The 22012-nt window shown below is 46.5% G+C and overlaps 4 protein-coding genes across 4 annotated transcripts in view; 1 reads left to right on the top strand and 3 right to left on the bottom strand.

Moving 5' to 3' along the window:
- Positions 1 to 22012, top strand: part of LOC143907527 (uncharacterized) — an 85494-nt gene that overhangs the window by 14676 nt on the left and 48806 nt on the right. The gene's annotated exons all lie outside the window — the stretch shown is intronic.
- On the bottom strand, positions 2921 to 5641 carry LOC143907515 (uncharacterized). The gene is made up of 2 exons (XM_077424361.1): positions 4853 to 5641; positions 2921 to 4747 (listed from the first exon to the last, which is right to left on the bottom strand). Exons 1-2 carry the CDS (start codon positions 4890 to 4892, stop codon positions 3420 to 3422), a joined length of 1368 nt encoding a protein of 455 aa, XP_077280487.1. The 5' UTR covers positions 4893 to 5641; the 3' UTR covers positions 2921 to 3419.
- Positions 12331 to 15444, bottom strand: LOC143907537 (uncharacterized). Its single transcript, XM_077424380.1, has one exon. The coding sequence runs from the start codon at positions 15442 to 15444 to the stop codon at positions 12331 to 12333; it is 3114 nt and encodes a 1037-aa protein (XP_077280506.1).
- LOC143907538 (uncharacterized) lies at positions 15584 to 17458 on the bottom strand. The gene has a single exon (XM_077424381.1). The coding sequence runs from the start codon at positions 17456 to 17458 to the stop codon at positions 15584 to 15586; it is 1875 nt and encodes a 624-aa protein (XP_077280507.1).

Consider the following 22012-nt stretch of genomic DNA (forward strand, 5'->3'; position numbering starts at 1 on the left):
CTCCCCCTCTTTCTCTCCAAATCTTCTCTCTAATTCCTCCTTTTTATCCTTCTCATTCTCTACTCTTCTTTCACCCACCCGTTCCCTCTCTTTCTTTTCTACTCAACCTACTTTTGCACTTCCTCTCTTTTGCTTTCCTTCCCTTTCCTTTGCCCTGCTTCCCAACACCTCTCTCTACTATCCCTAAGCACATCTCTTACCTTATCCCACACCCACCACTCCCCCTTTATCCATACTTCTCCCTGCCCTATCCGTACCTTCTCTTCTTGCCTTCCATGCAACTTGATTTACCTTCTATTTTCTTCTTATGTCAAATCTTCCTCTATCCAAGTACTTTTGTCTCTCAATTTCCACTTATTTCTCAATATTCTTGATTTCTCTTCCTCACTTCCTACTCTTACTACTGCTATACCTCCCTTCTCTCTCCTTCCCGCATCTATTTTTCTAATCTCCTCTATCTTAACTTCTAAGCCTATCTTTTTTATTACCTTTATTTCTCCCTCTATTCCTACCGTATCTTTTTTCACTCTTTTTATCAAAATATTTCTCTTCCTTTCTCCCCTCTCCTTCACTTTACACCTCCTTTCTAACCATTCCACCCTCTCTTTCCAATCAGACTTCTTTCTCCCCCCTCCCTTTTTCTTCCTTCGCTTCCTTCTGCACCTTTTCCTCCATCACGAACTCCTCCCTTTAACTCCATTTGCATCCCCTCCAATTTTCCTTCCAAATCTTCTATTCTATTCTTAAACTCTTCTCTTTCCCTTCTTCAGTTCTTTTCTCTCTCCTTTAGTTCGTTCCTTATCTTCTCAACTTCTTTCACCATTGCCTCCTTTTGCCCTTTCGCCACCTCTCTTAATTTCTCTCTCACTTCCCTTAACCCCTCCCTCAGCTCTTATCCTAATTCTCTCAACAACCCTTTCATATCTATATCTTCTTCCCCTGGTGGCGTTCTCACTATCTTCCTGCTTTTCTTGAAAAGGTCCTCGCTCCCTTTCCCAACCGCTCCTTCTTCCTTCTCCATTGTATCCCTCTTCCTCTTGAAAAGCTCGTCTATGTTCCCCGTACTACCGCGTCTCTCTTTCTCCAATTCTATGGCCGTACTGCTTCCCCGTGTTATTCCCAAACTCCCAAGAATTCACTAGCTCTTTACCCTAGCGCTCTATACTTTTTCCCTTCTACGATCTACGTCTGTCTCTCTAACCTCAACCTTCCTGTTTTTCTTCAGCCTCCACGGGCTCTCTCTCTCTCTCTCTCTCTCTCTCTCTCTCTCTCTCTCTCTCTGAACCCTGCGCACTTCTTTTACTCTTACACCTTCCTTCTCCTACATTGTGCTCGCCCCTCGTTTACCACACACTCTTTCTCGCCCTACCTCTCACACTCGCACTCCGTTATTCGCTTATCCCATTTTTCCTGTTCCAGCCACGTCTCCATCAACTCCCCAACATCCCACTTTCTTATCCTTTCCCAAACTCTTCCTGTTTTCCCTTCACTCCCGCTACATTCCAAAAGCCTATCTTTAGGCTTCCTTCCTGTTCCTTTCCCTCCTTATTTCTCCTGCATTCCTTTCTTCCCACTTCCCCCTCTTTTTTCTCTCTTTCACTTCTTTTTACTTTCCACACTCTACTCTCTCTGACTTCTTTCCCCTTTCCCCTCAACCTCAGCACACTCTCTTCCTCCCTACTCTCTCTCTCCTCCCTCTTCTCCCCGCACTCCCCTCCCAACGTTTCTCCACCCTCCTCACTACCTTACTATTTCATTTTCTTGACCCTTTCTCTTCTACTCTTTCCCTTCTCTTCTGTTTCTCTTTCTCCTCCCTTCTTTTTTTGCTTCTCTCTCATTTTCCCTTCCATCTAGCAGGACTTCTTTTTCCTCATCCCAACTCTACCACTTCCCCTCTATCCAAATCTTTCCGTACTTTACCCAATCTCTCATCCTATTCCTTCTCTCCTTCTCAGCTATCCTCTGCAGGCTCCATTGCATTTCTCTTTGATTCTTTCCTTTAAGGTCATGTCATTCTCTATTCTTTCTATCCTCCCTTTCTACACATTCTTTTTCTGCATTACCTCTCTTTTTCTTACTGTATCTTTTAACCTAACTAAAACCATCTTCTCTTTCCCCGTCTTTCTTCCTTTCTCTTTTACCTCTTTTATTTTTCCCTCTTCCGCCATCTCTAGCCTTAGCTTCTCTACCGCTCTCTTTCGCCTTCCCTTCTCTACCTCCACCCCTTTCACTACTACTTCTCCTTCTGTCTCTCTCTTCTAACTCTCTCTACCTTTCTAGCTCTCTTACGTTCGCTTCTATTGCTTTATCTCTTTTTTCTATCTCCCACTTTCCTTCCTCTTTCACTTCTCCCTGCCCTTCCTTCTTCCCATATATCTCTCCATCTCTTAACTAATATATTTAAATTTATATATTAGTTAACTTCTTTATATACACTATATATATATACCGCTCATTAATTTCAATATACCCTTATATTTGTTAATTTCTCTGTAAGGATGAACATGATACATGTGTTTTGTACAGAAAAGAATTCATTTGCTGTTATAAACACTTTCAACACTTGCATGTATTGCATTTTTATATATTGTTTATTTAAAAATTTGATGCATGCGAATGAAATGTTTATAACAGCAAGTGCATTCATTTCTGTGCAAAACACGTATCATGATGTTCATCTTTTACAGAGAAATCAACGAATCTGTTGTATATTGAAATTAATGAGCGGTAGTATATATATACAGAAATTGACTAATATATAAATTTAAATATATTTGCAATATAATAAATATTTTTATAATATATTATACTTTTCTCTATATTGTTCCTTCTCTTCTCCTTCTTTTTACTTTTTCTATTTCTATACCTTTTTCTCGTCTTAAAATACTTTTTACTTTTGTATAAACAGCTTAAGATGTATGTATGTATGTATGTATATTTATTGTGTATCCCCGTAGGGTTTACAAGGCGTTTTTTTTTATGAGGAACGTACCCAAACCTCTTACAAATCACTCCCTTACGCGCCTGGCCATATGCGACCTTACATTTCATCTATTTCCCCTCCCTTCGATTTTCATTTATCCAACTCCTTCCGCCTTTTTGCTTTAGCCATTTCTCCGCTTCCCTCCTTTCTGCCACTGCTCTTTCTCTTTCCTTCCTTCTCTCTCTCTCCTCCCTCTCGCCGCCTTCCCTCCTTCCTATTATGTCTTCGCTCTGAAACAAAAACCCACTTCCTTTTCCCTCCCCTCCTCTTTACTCCAGCCATCTCCCTCCGCCTTCCTTGCTTCTGTCATTTCTCCGCTTCCCTCCCTTCTGCCACTACTCTCGCCCTTGGCCTCCTTCTTGCTTTTCTTCTATCCTAATACCCTCCCTTTCTCCTCCTCCTCCCGTCCCTAGCTATCAACCTTATCCCCTCCCCTTCATACCTCCTCCCATTTTCCCTCCTCTTCCTTCCATTCTAACTCCTTGCCCTCCACCCACAGTCTCCTGTTTTCCACCCTCGCTCTTCTTCCCTTGTCCCTTTCTTCCTTCGCCTTCTCCAACATCCTCCACCTTGTCCTCCTCTCCTCCATCGACAGGTCCTCGTCCACCCCAATCCCCCACCTCTGCCTAACCTCTCCAAATCTTCCCAGCAATTCTGCCCTCTCCCTCTCATTTTCCATCTCCACTATCAGAACCTCTCTCCCTCCTTCCCCTTTCCTTTCCCAGACCCTTCTAATCTTCGGTTCTTTCCCCAGTACCTTCTCTGCTATCCATATCATCATGCCCCTCCTTTCTTCCGCGTCCCTTCCATCCAATCCTCTCCATATCACATTCTTCTTTCTTCTCTCCTTTTGCTCTCTCTCTTCCTCCAGCCTCTTTACTCTCTCCTTTATTCTCCTCATCTTCTCTTCTTCTTCTTTCCTCCTTCTCTCCGTCTCCTCCGTCACTCCTTCTCCTATCTCCCTACCTTTCCTCTTCTCCAAGTCCTCACTTCTCTGCTTCTCCAGTCTCCAGCCTTCCCCCTGAACAAGCCTCCTCTCCCTCTCCTTCCTTTCCTCTTTTTCCTCTCTTTCTTTCCTTTCCTTTTTTCTCCTCACTTCCTCCTCCTTGTCTTCTACCGCCCTCCGCGCTCTATTCCTCTCTTCTGTTCCCTCCTCCTCCCTTCTCTTCTCCTCCTGTCCTCCCTTGCCCTCTTTGGCCGTCCTTTCTTCTCTGTAGCCTCTGTCTTCCTTCTCCCTGCTCGCTCCCCCTTCTGTTTCCTTTTTATTTTCATCCTTCCTACTCCCCCCTTCTTCCTCTCCCTGTGTATATCCTCTTGCCGCGTACCTGTTCTCCTCCTCCTTTCTCCTATCTTCCTCGCTGGCCACCTCCTCCCACCAGTCTCTTCCCCACCCCTTCTCTCTCCAACCTCCCTCACTGCCTTCCGATCCATCCTCCTCCGTCATCTCCTTTCTTGCCACTCCTCTGCTATTCCTCTTCGTCCTTGCTGGTTCCTTTTCTCTCCCTCTCCACCCGTTGCTCTCATCTGTCTCTCTTTCCTCCTCCTTCTCCTGCTCCTCGCTTTCCTCGCACCGCCAGCGCTCCTCCTCTAGCCTCTCCAACCTCACTCCAATCTCCTTTAATTTCTTCCTTATGCCTTTTCCTTCCCGTCTTATTTCTTCCCTGATTTCCTGCCCTATCTTCCTGACTTCCTTCCTGATCTCCTCCACCCACTCTGTCTCCTCCGACCTTTGCCCCATCCCTGCCATCGTCTCTTTTCCTATCCCTGTATAAACATGCCTTATGTAAGATATTTATTGCTCCTCTCTTCTCACTCTATCTCTGTCCGTCTCCGCTTCCCCCTCGCCTCTCTTGTTCCTCCTTTACTTACAGTCTTCCTTCCTCTCCTCCACGGTTTTTCTCCTTCGCATCTCCCTTACACCTTTTCCTTTCACCTTCCGTCTATCTTCCTCCTTTACCCTTCACCTCTGCCAGTGCGTCCAACTTTGTTGTTTCCCTACCTCTCCTCTCAGTCTTGCCATCCCGACTGTCTTCCAGCGCCGCCGTCACACTTTCCTCCATTCGCTGCGCCCTCTATCCTCTCCGCTCTCTCCACTCACCTCTCGCTCATTGCCGTCCCGCGCTGCCGCATCTATCGTGCTTATCATCCTCGGCGCGCCTACGCGAGCGCCGCGTTGCTCTCTTCCTATTCGTCGCCGCTCGCGCGGGTACCGCCGGCCCCATGTGCTGCGCCTCGACGCCCCGCAGTGTCGCCAACTCACTCTTTTGGAGCGGTCGGCAACCCGCGCCGTCTCAGCTCCAGCCGGGGCCCTACCACCATCTCTTCGCTTCCGCGCATTCTCTCCGCCTGCCCGCGCCGCGCGCCACCTTTTGCTATGCCTATTTCCTCCTCCTCTTCCACAGTACCTCACCTCTGGCGTCTCCTCCCCTCTTCCTTCTTCTTCCGTGTCCTAACCTCCAAGGCTTCTCTCTATAATTCCAGGATCTTTCTTCGTCCCCTTTCCTCTCAGCATCTCCTCCAATTACTCCGCTTCCTCTGTTTTTCCTCCTTCGGTTCCATCGTGTCACTCCATTCTTCCTGCCTTACTCCATTCCCAGAAACTTATTTTCCACTCCGCCTAATTCCCGACCCTCCGCACGCTTCGACGGCTTTTCCCCCTCCCCTAAACAGCTTAAGATATCGATACAATAAATAATACTAAAAGCTACATTTGGATGGTAATAATTTACACATCCTACCTCTATAATTATGTTAAAATCATAATAGCGTAATGAAAACGATTCATAGAAAAATAAATGTGATAGTATTTATGAAATAAAATTAAGTATAAAATACATACATTTAAGAAATATTACTTTAGATTATATTATCTTACGCGTTATTAACATTCCATACAGGGGAAGCAAATAGATGCTATGATATACAGGATATCTTTAAACAATTGTTTTATTTTCTAACATTTTTCAGATATACTGTAATTTAATCGTATAATCGTCATATTTTTTTTACACAGAAATACTAACGCAAAATTATTTGGCCACTGTCACTACTAAAATTAAAAAATTAGATGAAGGGTTAGGTAACGTACATATTTTTAATTCACATATCTCTCATTTACTACCGATCATCATTTCATAATGATGCATTTGCAACGAAATAGATACGTCAGCAACATTCGAAACCATCGACTGGAAAAAGCATTCCTCTTGGTCTATTCCATAAAACCACATGTACAATTTATTATTTCTTCTCTCCGAAGTTGTTCTACTTTTACCAGTTCGCCGTTAATCATCATCATCACCCCTTCGCTCTCTGTAATAAGTCATCACATATATATAAAACAATAAATAACATATAAACAGATTATTATGATTATATTATTACTATATCAAATCCCAAAGTTTGATATAGTATGCTTAGACTGTAGTAAAAGTAAAAAAAAATATATATATGTATATATATATATATGGTATATATATATATATATACCGGGTGAATTTTAATGGATGCACCAACTTTTTACCATAGGAGATGAGTTACCGACCGCAACTGTAATGAACCGAACGATCCATAGGTGACACCAGCTTGAATCGACCGCTTCGATCGACGAGTCCGAGTTGATGTACAGGCAAGTTAAAAACTGTGAATCAAATAACGTATATCGTGTGTACATACTTTTCTAACATATCCAACTGTCTTACGCATTTTCTTTTTACATATAATTTTATTTAATAACACGATTTCTTATTATTCTTCATCTATGCGCAACGTATTTACCGTATGTACTATGAGCGTTATACTTTTGTAGTAACTTACGATAATTCACTCGTTTACGCAGAGTAAATTATCGTAAGTTAATACAAAATTTCCTTTACGTTTATCTGTTATTTTATCGAAATGCGATTTTAATGGAAGATTAATTACATATGAGGTCATACATCGCGGCCGGTGTGCCTAGCAAATCTTGCCGCAAGTACCCTCAATTAGAGCTGTTTTAATTAAATTTTTTTAGACAACTTCGTTTATTTGTTTGCGAAGTAAATGAAGCGTCATCTGAAAGAAAGTGATCTAAAAAACTTGAAAAAAAATAGGTTGCCACCTTTCAGTCTGCCGCAACTTCCTGGCAGCCAGATGCAAAAAGGTTCTTTTTCGTTAATTATCAACGTTCATCGTGTATTGAGACAATTTTTACACAAATTGAAGCTAAATTTTTCCTCCACACGATGGAATATGGTTGCCTGCGTAAAAGCTGCCGCAACTAGTGGTTGCCAGCATTTGAATAACTCGCTCTCGTTTGCGCGAGCTTTTCAATCTTACAATTAATGTGTTACAATGGAATAATCACAGCAATTTACTACAAAAGTAACGCTCGCGTAAACGTAGTAAGAGTATCTTTTTTATACGATTTTTTTTTAATATTTATATTTCAATACAGTTTTATTTGGTGGCGATTTCTTTTCACGCTTACACGGAACATTTTAGCGCGTAAAAAAAGAGTTGGGTATAAGCGGAAAAAAAATAAAAATATTCTACCATTCTTATACAAAATTGAGCAATTCTACTTTTCTACAAAAAATATTCTACTGTATACTTCATGGATATAAAAGTAATAATGTGAAAAATTGGAAGTAATAACAGTGGACTTCCGCACCACCCTTGAGGTACCACCAATGGCGCGTTAGGTTTTTTAAAGTGGACCTTCGCCTGGAGCCATATTGTACCACATCGTTAGACCTTTTCAGTATAAAAGTTTATATAGATACATTGAAGTCATATTGCGTAAGAGCGCACGCAGATGAAAAATTATATCAACGTGTGACCGTGCGCAACACATCACCAATTTATCATATTTTTACTTTAGTATGTGCTCGAAATGGCCCCCCTCCATCCTCTCACAAAATGTAGCCCTTGTCAAAATTGCACGACGCACCCGGCGCAAGACCTGTGGAGTTATTGCACGGCAAGCTCGTACAATTCGATCCCTCAGATCTTGAGCATTAGCAGGTCGTGTTGCGTAAACTTGCTGCTTAAGATAACCCCACAGAAAAAAATCAAGCGGTGTGAGGTCTGGTGAACGCGGTGGCCATTCGTGGGGACCATAAAGTCCGATCCAACGGTTACCGAATTTCTCATTTAATAACGCCCTTGTTGCCCTGGCAGTGTGTGCTGGATGGCCATCCTGTTGGAACTACATGTTAGCACGTAATTCCAACGGCACCTCATCCAACAAGTCAACAAGTTCATTGTTGAGAAATCTTCGGTATCGGTCACCATCGATCCTATCATCAATAAAATGTGGCCCAATGATGTGGTCTCCGAGAATACCCGCCCAAACGTTCACCGACCACCTGACTTGTGTATGCGCTTGCTGCATCCAGTGAGGATTCTCAGTGGCCCAATAATGCGAGTTATGGCGGTTGACTTTGCCATCATTATGGAAAATACATTCGTCCAAAAACAGAATGTATTTCGAAAAATAATAATTTTCCTCACTCACATTAAGAAGCCATTGACAAAACCTCAATCTGCGAGGTTTATCATTTGCATACAACTCTTGAGTCAGGGTTACCTTGTAGGGATGGAAGTGAGCCGATTTCAAAGCCCTACATACTGTTGCCTGGCTGACTCCTTGATACCGCGCGACGTCTCGTGTACTAATTTCTGGGTCATTATTGACCTCTTCTAATATCCGTGCGGTATTTATGCGCGGTGGTCGTCCTGTACGAGGCAATAAAAGTAAGAGGATACAATTTAAAATTATTTTATCAGAAGATCTTATAAATAAATATGTACCTGCAGGCTTAACAGGTCTAAATTGACCATTTTTTCGCAGCCGCGATTCCAGCCTCAGAAAAAATGTATGATGTGGCTGTCTTCGCTCTGGGTATCTACGAGCATAAGCTCTCGCAGTTTCCCGCAATCGTTGGCCGCATATAGCGTACAAAAAAAACCATGTCGCACATCTCATTATTCGTAAAATTGTGAGCCATGTTGACCGCACGTTCTATCACGTTTACGAAACACACGGGATCGAAGCGAGACACGGAATGAACAATTTGCTAGGATAAAGCTGTAGCAACAACGCAGAAACGCTAAAAAAACAACGCAAAAACAGTGAAAGAAATAATTGAAGATCGACAGAATTCTGACAGAAAACTATCTTCTATTTCCGACTGAAAGTTTATGCTTTAAAATACCCAGAGCAGAAGTAACCAAGCCACATATTTTCGATGAGGCTACAGACTAGTTGTAGCTGTGAAAAAATGGTCAATTTCTCTGAAATGTTTAAATACATATTTATTTCTAAGATTTTATGGTAATATGATTTTAAACATTTTGTTCTTTTATCATTATTTCCATTGCTTTTTTTCGTCCAACACGAACACCGCGCATAAAAATGGCGCAAATGGAAGAAATGATTATAATATCGACGACTCAATAATTAACGCACAAGCCATCACGCGGTAAGAATCAAAGAATCAACCAGAAAATTATATGTAAAACTCTGATATCAGTTTATTTTTATTCTTGTGGAATTATCTTAAGCACACTGAAAGCCGGAAAACAGTAATAGTCTCTGAATTTTCGTTCATTCTCAATTTTTATTCTCAATACATAGATGCTTACTTAAAAAGAAGTAATGTCTACTAAAAAACACAGTAATATCTAAAGATTAAGATCGTAAGCGATACTGTCTGAAAGAAATAATAGAAAAGAAATAATTGCTGAGAAGTTCCATTATTCAATCATGTGCGATTTTGTAACCATTAAGTACTGTTGGCTCTTTATATTCGTTTTATCGTGCGAGTTCAAAGAAGTTCAGAGAGATTCATAACAGTTATTGTAGAATAGATTGTTAGCTCAGCGTTAGCATATTAAGGGGGTAGTACAGCCTGGCGGAGGATCAATTTCAGGATTTAATTGTGACAAAGTGGTAGGCCAATCAGGTTTATGGTGTATACGATATTGAAGTACATGTTTAAGTGCATTTACAGCATTTTTTATGTGGAAAAATATTAAGAAATATAGGAGTTATGAGTCATCTCACGGTGTAGCTAGTAGCTCCTGTACGGCGTGCCTGAAATGAAAAACGCAAAAAAGTATTAAATTTAAATGTATTTTCCACCGGTTGACGTTCGAAAATTGTAAAAATGTTAAAAATTGTGAAAGTTATAGCACTTAACAAAAAGGAGTTTATTTTGATCTTTTTGTTAAATGCTTTAACTTTCACAATTTTTAACATTTTTACAATTTTTGAACGTCAACCGGTGGGGAATACATTTAAATTTAATACCCTTTTTGCGTTTTTTATTTCAGGCACGCCGTACAGGAGCTACTAGCTACACCGTGAAATGACTCATAACTCCTATATTTCTTAATATTTTTCCATATTAAAAATACTGTAAATGCACTTAAACATGTACTTCAATATCGTATACACCATAAACCTGATTGGCCTACCACTTTGTCACAATTAAATCCTGAAATTGACCCTCCGCTAGACTGTACTACCCCCTTAAACTGTCATTCCGGAATCTTAGGTTTGAATCCCGTTTCCCGTCAATGTGTTTTCAAAAATTGTAAAACAATGCGTAATTTTAATTAATAAAATAGAATATGCGAAACCACGAATACAAATTAAACTATGTAGGCGATTTTTCATAGACGTTGGTAACGGCCGACGCGCGGACCGTTGACGCGGTCGTGTTTATCTCGACAAGCGAGTCATTGTTGACAAAGTCAAGTCGCACGAACCGAGTTCGTGAAATAGATGTAAGGACGCTGATCGCCGAGGCCGAGAGAACCAGAGTCCTCTCAGCCCGGGAACAGACAAGACGGCATGCGAAGAGAGGTACCGAGCCCGGAGATCGAGCGGAAGAGTCCACCCGCGAAGCAGAGCATTATTCCTGCGGTGTAATAAACGGTCGCTTCAATAAAGTATTACGGACATTATTCTTTCTGTGGCCATTCCCTACAACTATAAAAATATAAAAAAAAATAAGACTTATTTGAAAATATAAAAAGAAATTTTTTTTAATTTATTGCACCGGAATCATTACTGATTTTTATCGTAATGGTACTGTGAGATCCGTACTGGTTACTGAAAGAATGTTTACTGTAGTAGCGCGTAATGGTTACTGTAAGAAAGATTAAAAGTTGAGAATGAGCAAAAATACAGGAATTATTACTGTTTTTCGGCTCTTAGTGCATGTTCGAGAGCGCGCGGTTGCGCGAGATAGCGCGAGGTAACGAGACGACCACAAAAACAAGGCACAAGTATCGAATAGCAAAATAAACGAATATTTTTAATAAAGTCTAATATGTACAGGTCTATACAGTTTTTCCTTTTTCAAAGGAAGCCGTGGAGCGCGCACAGAAGCAACGGTTAGCGATGCGGCGAAAACGTTCGAAACGCGGAACAGCGGTGTGCAAAGCGGAGTGCGAAAGCGGGTTTTCTCTGATTTTCGAGCGAAATCGATTCCGCGGCGCGAGGACGGTCCTTTTAACATCTCCGAGGCGAAACTCCCTCCCTGCGGGTTTCCTAGAATTTCGGGAGGGTGATTGGCCGTCGGAGGCCCGCGTCATGGGGCCGACGTCACCGATTTCACGTGGCGACCCGACGGGGTCGTCACCTGTTTTCGAGTGCTTTGTGTATAGCATGGATCTTTCCTTTGTTCTAGCGTTGTTGTTTGACTTTATTATTGATGGCAATGTTAAAGTTTCTGAAAGGCGAATCTCGAAAGATCCATGCTATACCGAATGTTTTCTTGCCAAACTTCATGCGACGATTTCACGCGAACATTAGTTACTTTCACCGTATAAAATATGAGAACGAAATTTATTGCAAGCGTGCATGTGCTGACATGCAGCCGAACGCGATGCTACTTTGCGATCTCAAACATCCCGCCCGCCTCGTCATGCCTGACGAAACAGGCCGGTATGGTCGATGGCTCGCTCGATGAGGCGCCCGACGTCGCGGTTGAAAATCGATATGCGGTCGATTTGCTAGCACGCGATTCTGGCACGTGGTGCAGGCGAGCGCCGGCGGCGTGGTGCGCCTGCGCAGTGTCACAACGCGCGTCGATCCCGAGCGAGACACATAAACAGTCGCGATATGTGCGTAACGCGAATTCGGTAACGTGCGAAACGCGAAGTGAAGTGAGGTGATGCGCGAAAGTGATTTCGTGTGTTGCACAAATCGTCGAGTCGAGTCGGAGAACAGAAATGAGCGCTTGCGTGATTTAACTTGGGCAGAGGGCCGAAACGGACGAATACGTGACATAAATGTGAAGAATTGCAGGCTGAAGGCCGATAAAACAATAAAGTGACAGCGAGTGTCGGCGAGCTCACGCATCCGTCGGCGGCGGCTGGTCCTCCGTCCCGGGGAGAAGCACGAGTTTGCACAGTGGTCGCACGAGCTCTGACGTTGAGGTGCGGATTGTCGCCACGCGAACAATGCCATCGTCGCCGGGGTGCACTCGAATGATGCGGGCCAGTGGCCATCGACTCGGTGGTGTGCTCTCGGCGCGTACCAAGCACAGAGAGCCGACGGCAGGTGCGTCCTCGGGTTTGGTCCATTTTGGGCGAGATGTCATCCCGTTGATGTACTCGTGCGACCACCGTGACCAAAAGTGATCGCGCATCTTTTGGAGGTGTTGCCACCGTGAGAGTGAGCTCCCGGCGACGTCATTCAAGGCGGGCTCGGGCACGGCCAGAAGAGGAGCGCCGATCAGGAAGTGCCCTGGCGTGAGGGCGGATATGTCGTCCGGATCGTCGGACAAAGCCTGCAGCGGCCTGGAATTCAGGCAGGCTTCGACCTGAGCGAGGAGGGTGCTCATTTCCTCAAAGGTGAGCGTGGTCTCCCCAATGACCCGACGGAGATGGAACTTCGTCGACTTGACGGCAGCCTCCCACAATCCGCCGAAGTGTGGTGCAGCCGGCGGGTTAAAATGCCATTTGACGCCTTCCGTGGCAGCGACGTGGGCAAGGCGGCGGCCGTCGGCGGATGATGCTCGGAAGAGCTCTCGCAGGACTCGGTCGGCTCCCACGAAATTGGTGCCGCAGTCCGAGTACAGCTCCTCGCAGAGGCCCCGACGGGAGATGAAGCGACGGAAGGCGGCGAGGAAGGCTTCCGTCGTGTAGTCCGAGACGACGTCCAGATGCACCGCCTTGGTGCAGAGGCACACGAACACGGCTATGAACGCCTTGTGCGCTCGGTGTCCGCGGCCTTTGCTCGTGCGGATGAGGATCGGGCCGGCGTAGTCCAAGCCGGTTCGGAGGAATGGGCGCGCCGGAGTGACTCGGCCCCTCGGGAGGTTGCCCATCGGCGGTTGCGGTGCCGCGGCTCGCCAGCGGGTGCAGGTGATGCAGCGATGCAGCCGCTGTTTGACAACTGAGCGGCCTCGAGGGATCCAGAAGCGGAGGCGGAGCAAGCCGAGGGTGAGCTGCACTCCTCCGTGCAGAGTTCGACGGTGGCACGACTCAACGAGCAGCCGAGTGAGCCACGAGGACGGAGGTGCGATCATCGGATGTCGCTCATCGGTTGAAAGCATGGCATGCTTGAGGCGGCCTCCGACTCTCAGAACCCCGTTGTCATCCTGGAACGGACTCAGGCTCGTCAATGAACTTCGGTGTGACACTGTGCGGTTTGCCGAAAGTGCCGTGATCTCGGAGGCGAAGTGCCGTGCCTGCACGACACGGAGCCAGAGAATCAGTGCGTCGTCGATCTCGTCCGATCGCAACGTGAGTGTGGTGGTGCGGGAAGCGGTGCGTCGCCAGCGGGAGCACCAAGCTGTGACTCGTAGAAGCCGGTGCAGCGAGGAAAATCTGAGAAGCATCTCGGGTTCTTCCTCGATTTTCTCGGTGGCGACGTGTGCCGCGACTCTCTGTTCGGGCAGATCGGCGTCGGGCATCGCAGGGTCCTCGCTCGGCCACAGAGATCGGTCCTCGCGAAGCCAGGCGGGTCCGGTCCACCACAGGGGGTGGTCCAGCAGTTCACCTGGAGTGATCCCTCTGGAGGCGCAGTCCGCAGGGTTGTCCCGCCCGGGGACATGTTGCCATTGAGCATCCGGCAGCTTCTGCTGGATGTGGGCCACGCGGTTCGCCACGTAAGTCTTCCAGCGGGAGGCGTGCCCCCGGATCCAGTGCAGTGTCACCTTCGAATCTGACCAGAGAAAAATGGGTGCTGCGAACAAACGTAACGTTGATCGAGTGTGACACGCGAGAGAAGTGAGCAAGGCGGCGGCAGTGAGTTCGAGGCGTGGTAGTGTCACCAGCTTGACCGGTGCCACCTTGTTTTTCGCGGCCAGCAAGTGGAGTGCCACGGAGCCGCCTCGAGTGATGCGGAGATACACGGCCGCGGCGTATCCTCGCTCGGACGCGTCGGCAAAGCCGTGCAGCTCAACCAGCGCGCTCTCGTCTCCGCTGCCAAGCCAGCGGTTCACGCGCAGTTGAGATAGGAGAGGCAGTTCCTCGAGGAAGAGCCTCCAGCAGTCCGCGTCGGCGGCGGGAAGTGGATCGTCCCAATCCAGCCGCTGTAACCACGCGGACTGAATCAAAATTTTCGCGCGAATCACAACGGGAGCCAGCCATCCCAGAGGATCGAAGAGACGTGCCGTCTCCGAGAGAACGCGTCTTTTTGTGAACGACGTGACAGTGCGCGGGTGAATCGCGAACGCGAATGTGTCTTCGGTCGGGTGCCACAACAGTCCGAGGGTAGAAAAACTTTCGCTTTCCCACGAGTGCGGTTCATGGCGAAGTCGGTGCTCGGGAGGAATTCCCGACAGCACTTCCTCGTCGTTCGCGGCCCACTTTCGAAGCGGGAACCCGCCCGCCGTGCACAACCCGCGGAGCTCGGTTTGTTTCGCGACCGCGAGTGACAAAGTGTTCGCGCCCGAGACAACGTCGTCCACGTAAGTGTCCTCGCGCAAAGTGATTGCTCCCTGCGGATAGCGCGATTGTTCGTCGTGGGCCAGCTGTTTTAGCGTTCGGATGGCCAAGAAGGGCGCGCACGCGAGACCGTACGTCACCGTCAGGAGCCAGAACACGCACACGCGGTCGCGGAGGGTGCAACGCCAGAGTATGCTCTGGTATTTCCTGTCGTCCGGGTGGATGAGGATCTGCCGGTACATCTTTTCGATGTCCGTGACGAAGGCGTAGCGGTGCCACCGCCAGCGCATCAGGACATCGGCTAGAACGGGCAGCAGGTTGGCGCCCACGAGGAGGTGTTGGTTTAGCGACTCGCCGGACGTCGTCAGCTGCGACCCGTTGAATACCACCCTGAGCTTCGTGGAGGTGCTCGATTCTCGGAGCACACCATGGTGAGGTAGGTAGCACTCGGGCATGATTTTGCAGTCTGGAGAACCGGAAGCTAACTCCATGTGTTTCAGCTCCTCGTATTCCCGCATGAACTGGCGGTAGAGCTCGCCGAACCGGGGGTCCCTCTCGCATTTCCGCTCCATTGCGGTGAGCAGGCGTTCAGCTGGCCGGCGTGTCTCCGACAACTTTGTCGGCTCCTTGGAGAACGGCAATCGAACCACGTACCTCCCCGTCTCCGTGCGAGAGTGCGTTTTCCCGTAGAAGTCCTCGCACTTCTGTTCGTCAGGCGTGAGGGCGGCGGGAGCGGAAGGCCGTTTCTTGCTCCCAGAAGCGGCGCACGAGATCGGCCAACTCGTGGTCGGCCGTCGCTTGGAAGCTGCCGCGCGTGTGGAGGGCTGAGGCACCGCAGCCACCGGAGAGAATCCACCCGAAGGCCGTCTTCTGCGCGATCGGAGCGTGCGGTCCGCCCTTTCGAATGCCCTCTTCGAGGATGGTGGAGCACACTTCTGCTCCGAGAAGTAGCTCGACCGGGTCTCCAGCCGAAAACTGCGCATCGGCTAGAGGCAGCCCTTTGAGATGGGGCCACGTGGCGGGGCTCTTCGTCGCCGAGCCTTGGTAGAGAGAAAGACGGGGCAGCACGAACGCGACGGCGGTAATCGTGGCTCCGGTCGTCACGGACGTAAGGCTCACCGTCACCCTCCCGCGGGTTGACCCGGATTTCGACCCACCGATTCCGAAAATCGACACGGCGGAGCGAGATCGTTGCAGGTGCAAGCGCTGCACGAGAGATTCGGCGACAATTGAGACCTCAGACCTTTGGTCGATGAGGGCTCGCACAGGGTGAGGGTCTCCATGGCGGTCGGCGATGGTCACTCGCGCGGTTGCGAGGAGGATCGCCTTGCGGTCGTCAGCAGAGCGCACGGCGGACAGCGCGCTGACCTCGGTAGACGGCGACGCGGGAACGTAGGCTTCGTGAAGCATCGTGTGATGCCGAGCCTTACACGTGAAGCAGTTTTTCGACGATTGGCACTTCGCGACGGTGTGGTTGCCAAGGCAATTAAAACACAGCCGACTGGACTCTACAACCGTCTTTCGCTCGGTTGCGGACTTGGCTTTGAAATCGCTGCACGTCATCAGCGAGTGTTTCCCCTTGCACAGGGCGCACTGCGGATCGGAGCTGTCTTTCGACCCTTGTTTCGCGACGTGGGTCTTCGCGGACCGAGTGGAATCGGAAGCTTTCGCGGCGGGTTTCGGTCTCGCGGCGTTTAGCGTGAGGATGCGCTTCGACATGAAGTCCGTGAGCTTCTCGTGTTCCGGCGGCTCGACGGAGTCCGAGACAAACGATTCCCACTCGAGTCGCGTACGCTGATCGAAGAGCTCGACAACCAGGTGGTTGAAGAGGTCCATTCCGTGGGACTTTATGGGCCTCCCGATGCTCTCCTGCGCATTGACTGCGGTGGTGACGGCGTTATGGATGCGGCTCAGCTCGTCAGCGGTTTCTCCTTTCATTTTCGCCACGGCGGTAAACGTGGCGAAGTTGGAGCGTATCAACTCCCGCTTGTTCTCAAAATGTTTATTAAGAATAGCCCACGCGCGGTCGTGATTGTCCCCGGTCACCGTTAATGAGCTCACTAATTTTTCAGCGGGCCCTCGCAGACACGATCGGAGGTAATGGAGCCGCTCAACGTTCGAAATCGACGAATTCTCACCGATGACCGACTTGAAGAGGTCTCGAAACGACGGCCACTCCTCATACGCGCCCGAAAAGTTCCGCAACTGAATACGCGGCAGTGACGTTTTGGGAGCGTGATCGCTGCTTTGCTCCGTTCCAACCGGCACTCTAAGCGACGCGGGTTTGAGTTTGCTTTCGAGCCCGAGAAGCAAACCGCGTTGATGCGCGTAAGTGTTTTCAACGGTGTCGACAAAGTCATTTTTTGCGTACTCACTCTCGCTGTAGAGTTGCCCGTAGCATGCCCGAATGAGGTCGTGATTTGACTCAAATTTGGCCCACAGGTCGTCGAGAATGCGGATGCGAGTGCTCACCGTGCCGAGGTTGAGCTTGTCTGCACCCAGCTTTCGGAGGTTGTCCATGGCGCGGGAGATGCGGCCGTGGATGTCGTACTGGCTGTTCAGCAAGGCGCTCTGATCCATGCTCATCTTGGCGGTCACTCGTCGAGGATGCACTCCCGAAGTCGCGGTTGCCGGTATTATCCGGCTCGAAGGACCAGAAATGTTCGAGAGCACGCGGTTGCGCGAAATAGCGCGAGGTAACGAGACGACCACAAAAGCAAGGCACAAGTATCGAATAGCAAAATAAACGAATATATTTAATAAAGTCTAATATGTACAGGTCTGTACAGTTTTTCCCTTTTTTCAAAGGAAGCCGTGGAGCGCGCACAAAAGCAACGGTTAGCGATGCGGCGAAAACGTTCGAAACGCGGAACAGCGGTGTGCAAAGCGGAGTGCGAAAGCGGGTTTTCTATGATCTGCGAGCGAAATCGATTCCGCGGCGCGAGGACGGTCCTTTTAACATCTCCGAGGCGAAACTCCCTCCCTGCGGGTTTCCTAGAATTTCGGGAGGGTGATTGGCCGTCGGAGGCCCGCGTCATGGGGCCGACGTCACCGATTTCACGTGGCGACCCGACGGGGTCGTCACCTGTTTTCGAGTGCTTTGTGTATAGCATGGATCTTTCCTTTGTTCTAGCGTTGTTGTTTGACTTTATTATTGATGGCAATGTTAAAGTTTCTGAAAAGCGAATCTCGAAAGATCCATGCTATACCGAATGTTTTCTTGCCAAACTTCATGCGACGATTTCACGTGAACATTAGTTACTTTCACCGTATAAAATATGAGAACGAAATTTATTGCAAGCGTGCATGTGCTGACATGCAGCCGAACGCGATGCTACTTTGCGATCTCAAACAGTGCAGTATAATTAAGTTTGCACAACGCGACTTGCTAGTGCTCAAGATCTGAAGGATTTAATTATATGAGCTTGTTGTGCAATAAGTCCACGGGTCTTGCGCCGGGTGCATCGTGTTAAAAAAAACTACATTTTGTGAGAGGCTGGAGGGAAACCATTTCGAGCACGCACACTGAGGTAAAAACATGATAAATTGGTAATGTGTTGCGTACGGTCACACGTTGATGTAATTTTTCATCTGTGTGCGTTTTTACACGCAGTATGACTTTAGTACATCTGTTTAAACCTTTATACTGAAAAAGGTCTAAAAATGTGGTACATTACGGGTCCAGGCAAAAAAACCTAAAGCGCTATTGGTGGCACTTCAAGGGTGGAGCGGAAGTCCACTGTTATTACTTCTAATTTTTTACATTATTACTTTTATATCCATAAAGTATACAGTAAAGTATTTCTTATAGAAAAGTAGAATTGCTCAATTTTGTATAAGAATGGTAGAATATTTTTATTTTTTTTCCGCTTATATTTAACTCTTTTTTTACGCGCTAAAATGTTCCGCGTAAGCGTGAAAAGAAATCGCCACCAAGTAAAACTGTATTAAAATATAAATATTAAAAAAAATCGTATAAAAAAGATACTTTTACTACGTTTACGCGAGCGTTACTTTCTGTAGTAACTTACAATAATTCTTACGCGTAAACATAATTTTGTGGTAACTTATGATAATTTACTTCGCGTAAACGAGTGAATTCGTAAGTCACTACAAAAGTAACGCTTGCGTAAACGTAGTACATGCGGTAAATACGTTGCGCATAGATGGAGAATAATAAGAAATCGTGTTATTAAATAAAATTATATGTAAAAAGAAAATGCGTAAGACAGTTGGATATGTTAGAAAAGTATGTACACACGATATACGTTATTTGATTCACAGTTTTTAACTTGCCTGTACATCACCTCGGACTCGTCGATCGAAGCGGTCGATTCAAGCTGGTGTCACCTATGGATCGTTCGGTTCATTACAGTTGCGGTCGGTAACTCATCTCCTATGGTAAAAAGTTGGTGCATCCATTAAGATTCACCCATATATATATAATCTCACTAACCTCGCGTACTAACTCCACAAGATACGAGCCGTCATCATTCACAGCACCAGCAGCATCGCGAAACTTGCCGCGCAAACTCGACAGCTACAGCTAATCAGATACGCGGAAAAACGGTAACAATTCACGCGATATATTCGACTCCAAACAAGCACTTCTCGCGTCTCCATGACTTTTCTTATATAAGACTAGAACAACACAGGCGCGCGCTACGCGCGCGCTTTTATTTTATTTCACGAACAGAACACAGGCGCGCGCTAAGCGCGCGCATTAATTTTATTTCACGAATATACAACTATACATTTTTTATATTTTTATTAGAAGTGAAGAGGTAAGTCGCTAATATCGATAGGTCCTCTAAAGCAACACCTTTCTATTTCTCGAAAACTATACACCGTACGTTATTAATGCTGGTGAGGACATAATTTACTTATATAATTAAAAACGTAAAAACCCATATTTTATACATTTATTGATTTTTATATATAAAATTTGCTAAAAACGAAACATTCAAAAGCAATTATTAAAAATCAAATTTACCCAAATTTCTTTTACTAATTGTACAGTTCAAATAATAGTAAATATATTATTAATAATATCAGATCATTTTACATGTTTGTAACGTCTTGAAGCTATTTAAATTTATCTTTTTTTTTTATTTTTTTTATAATGCAGTTTTATATTTAAATATAAAATTGAGATGCAACGTAAAATGGCATACTTATTGATAAAACGGATTATAAGGTAGTAAAAATCAAATAGAATAGAATAAAAAACACAGCACTAGAAGATCTTGCTGCGAAATTATGAGATAAATTTACTGGCATGCTGTCGGCATACTGCCAACATTTTAACAGTAACAAACTACGAAGGTAGAAAACGAAAGGTTTCGAGTTTAAATCTTGATCGGGTTTGTTAATTTTTCCGTTTACCCCTCTCGCTGTCCAAAATTTCATTCCGTATCTTTCCTCCACCCTCACTACACTCCTTGTTTTCTCGTATATTTCCATGATCCTCTTTCCCAACTTTTCATTCACCACTGGTTTTATCAGACATCTTCCCAAAACTCTCCTGTTCACTGAATCAAATGCCGCCCTTCGATCTACAAAAGCAGCCACTACCTTCTTTTTCCTCTTTAATCGCTTCCCTATCGCATAATTCAGTGTGTAAATGTGTAAGTGTGTAAACCCTCTCCTTTCCATATATACTCTTCCATAACGCCTTTCTTAAACCACTTCCCCCATAACTTTACACTTCATTTCCTATCTCGTCTTCTCCCGCCGCTTTACCTTTTTTCAGCTCTTTCAGTATTCTCTCTACTTCCTCCTATCCTATCTCCTTCTCTTTCTCCACTTCCCCCACCGATTCATGCTCTCCCAACTCTCCTTCTCCTAGCCTTCGCTTGTATTCCGTTCCTTCTAACATCTTCCTAAAGTGATTATCCTACTCCTCTAATGTTATCTCCTTATTAATTTCTACCCTTCTTCTCCTTTCCTTGTTTATTACTTCCCACACCTGCTTTTCTGTTCTCGCCTCTCTTGCCTCTTTCAGCAAATTTCTCTTTTTTCTTCCTTTTTCCTCACACTTTTCCTTTTACTCCTTTCTTCTCTTATGATCTTCTTTGTGTTTTCTTTTTCTTTTCCAGTTGTTCGAGAGCACGCGGTAGCGCGAGAGAGCGCGAGGTAGAAGACGACCACAGAAAAGGAGACAAGTGCAGAATTGAAAAATAAAACAGATATATTCAAAATGTATGTACAAGTATTTACAGTTCTTTTTTCCAGTGGCCGAAGAAAGCCGTGAAGCGCGCACAGAAGCTACGGCAAGCGACGCGGCGAAAGCGTGTTCAAAACGCGGAATAGCGAAAGGAGATGTGCAAAGCGGCGAAAAGCGGTGTGAAAAGCGGTTTTTCTGTGATCTGCGAGCGAAATCGATTCCGCGGCGCAGCGGCGGTCCTTTTAACGCTTCCGAGGCGAAACTCCCTCCCTGCAGATTTCTCCGAATTTCGGGAGGGTGATTGGCCACCGAAGTCCCGCGTCATGAAGCTGACGTCACCGGTTTCATGTTGCGACCCGACGGGGTCGTCACCTGTTTTCGAGTGCTTTGTGTATAGCATGGATCGTCCCTTTGTTCCAGCGTTATTGTTGTTTGACTTTATTATTGATTACAATGTTAAAGTTTCTAGAAAGCTAATCCCGAACGATCCATGCTATACCGAATGTTCCGCGACAATTCCTGAGCGGCATTTCACGCGAATATTAATTTTCTCAATTTGCATGTGCTGACATGCAGCCGAACGCGACTTCGTCGCGGTGCTGAGTTTTCGATCTCAAACATCCCGCCCGCCTCGTCATGCCTGACGAAACAGGACGGTGTGTTCGATGGCTCGCTCGATGAAGCGCCCGACGTCGCGGTCGACAGAATCGATATGCGATCGATTTCGGCGCGTGGTGCAGGCGAGCGCCAGCGGCGTGGTGCGCCTGCGCAGTGTCATAACGTGCGACGATCCCGAGCGAGACACATAAATATTCGCGATATACGTAACGCGAGTTCGGTGACGTGCGAAAAGTAAAGAGAAGTGAAGTGATGCGCGAAAGTGATTTCACGTGTTGCAAAATTATTAAGTTGAGGCGGACAACCGAGATAAGCGGTTGCTTGGTTTGACAGTGGCAGAGGGCCGAAACAGACGA

The sequence above is a fragment of the Temnothorax americanus genome, unplaced genomic scaffold (genome assembly GCF_048541705.1).
Source record: "Temnothorax americanus isolate GAGA-0224 unplaced genomic scaffold, ASM4854170v1 Scaffold83, whole genome shotgun sequence".
Taxonomy (NCBI): domain Eukaryota; kingdom Metazoa; phylum Arthropoda; class Insecta; order Hymenoptera; family Formicidae; genus Temnothorax; species Temnothorax americanus.

What these genes read in the sequence shown, in the direction of transcription:
- LOC143907515 (XM_077424361.1), bottom strand. Translation starts at nt 4,892, where the DNA reads ATGCGAAGGAGAAAAACCGTGGAGGAGAGGAAGGAAGACT. An exon ending in GGAGGAGAGGAAGGAAGACT is followed by an intron (nt 4,748 to 4,852) that starts GTAAGTAAAGGA and finishes ATGTTTATACAG; the next exon opens with GGATAGGAAAAGAGACGATG.
- LOC143907538 (XM_077424381.1), bottom strand. Translation starts at nt 17,458, where the DNA reads ATGAGCATGGATCAGAGCGCCTTGCTGAACAGCCAGTACGACATCCAC.
- LOC143907537 (XM_077424380.1), bottom strand. Translation starts at nt 15,444, where the DNA reads ATGGAGCGGAAATGCGAGAGGGACCCCCGGTTCGGCGAGCTCTACCGC.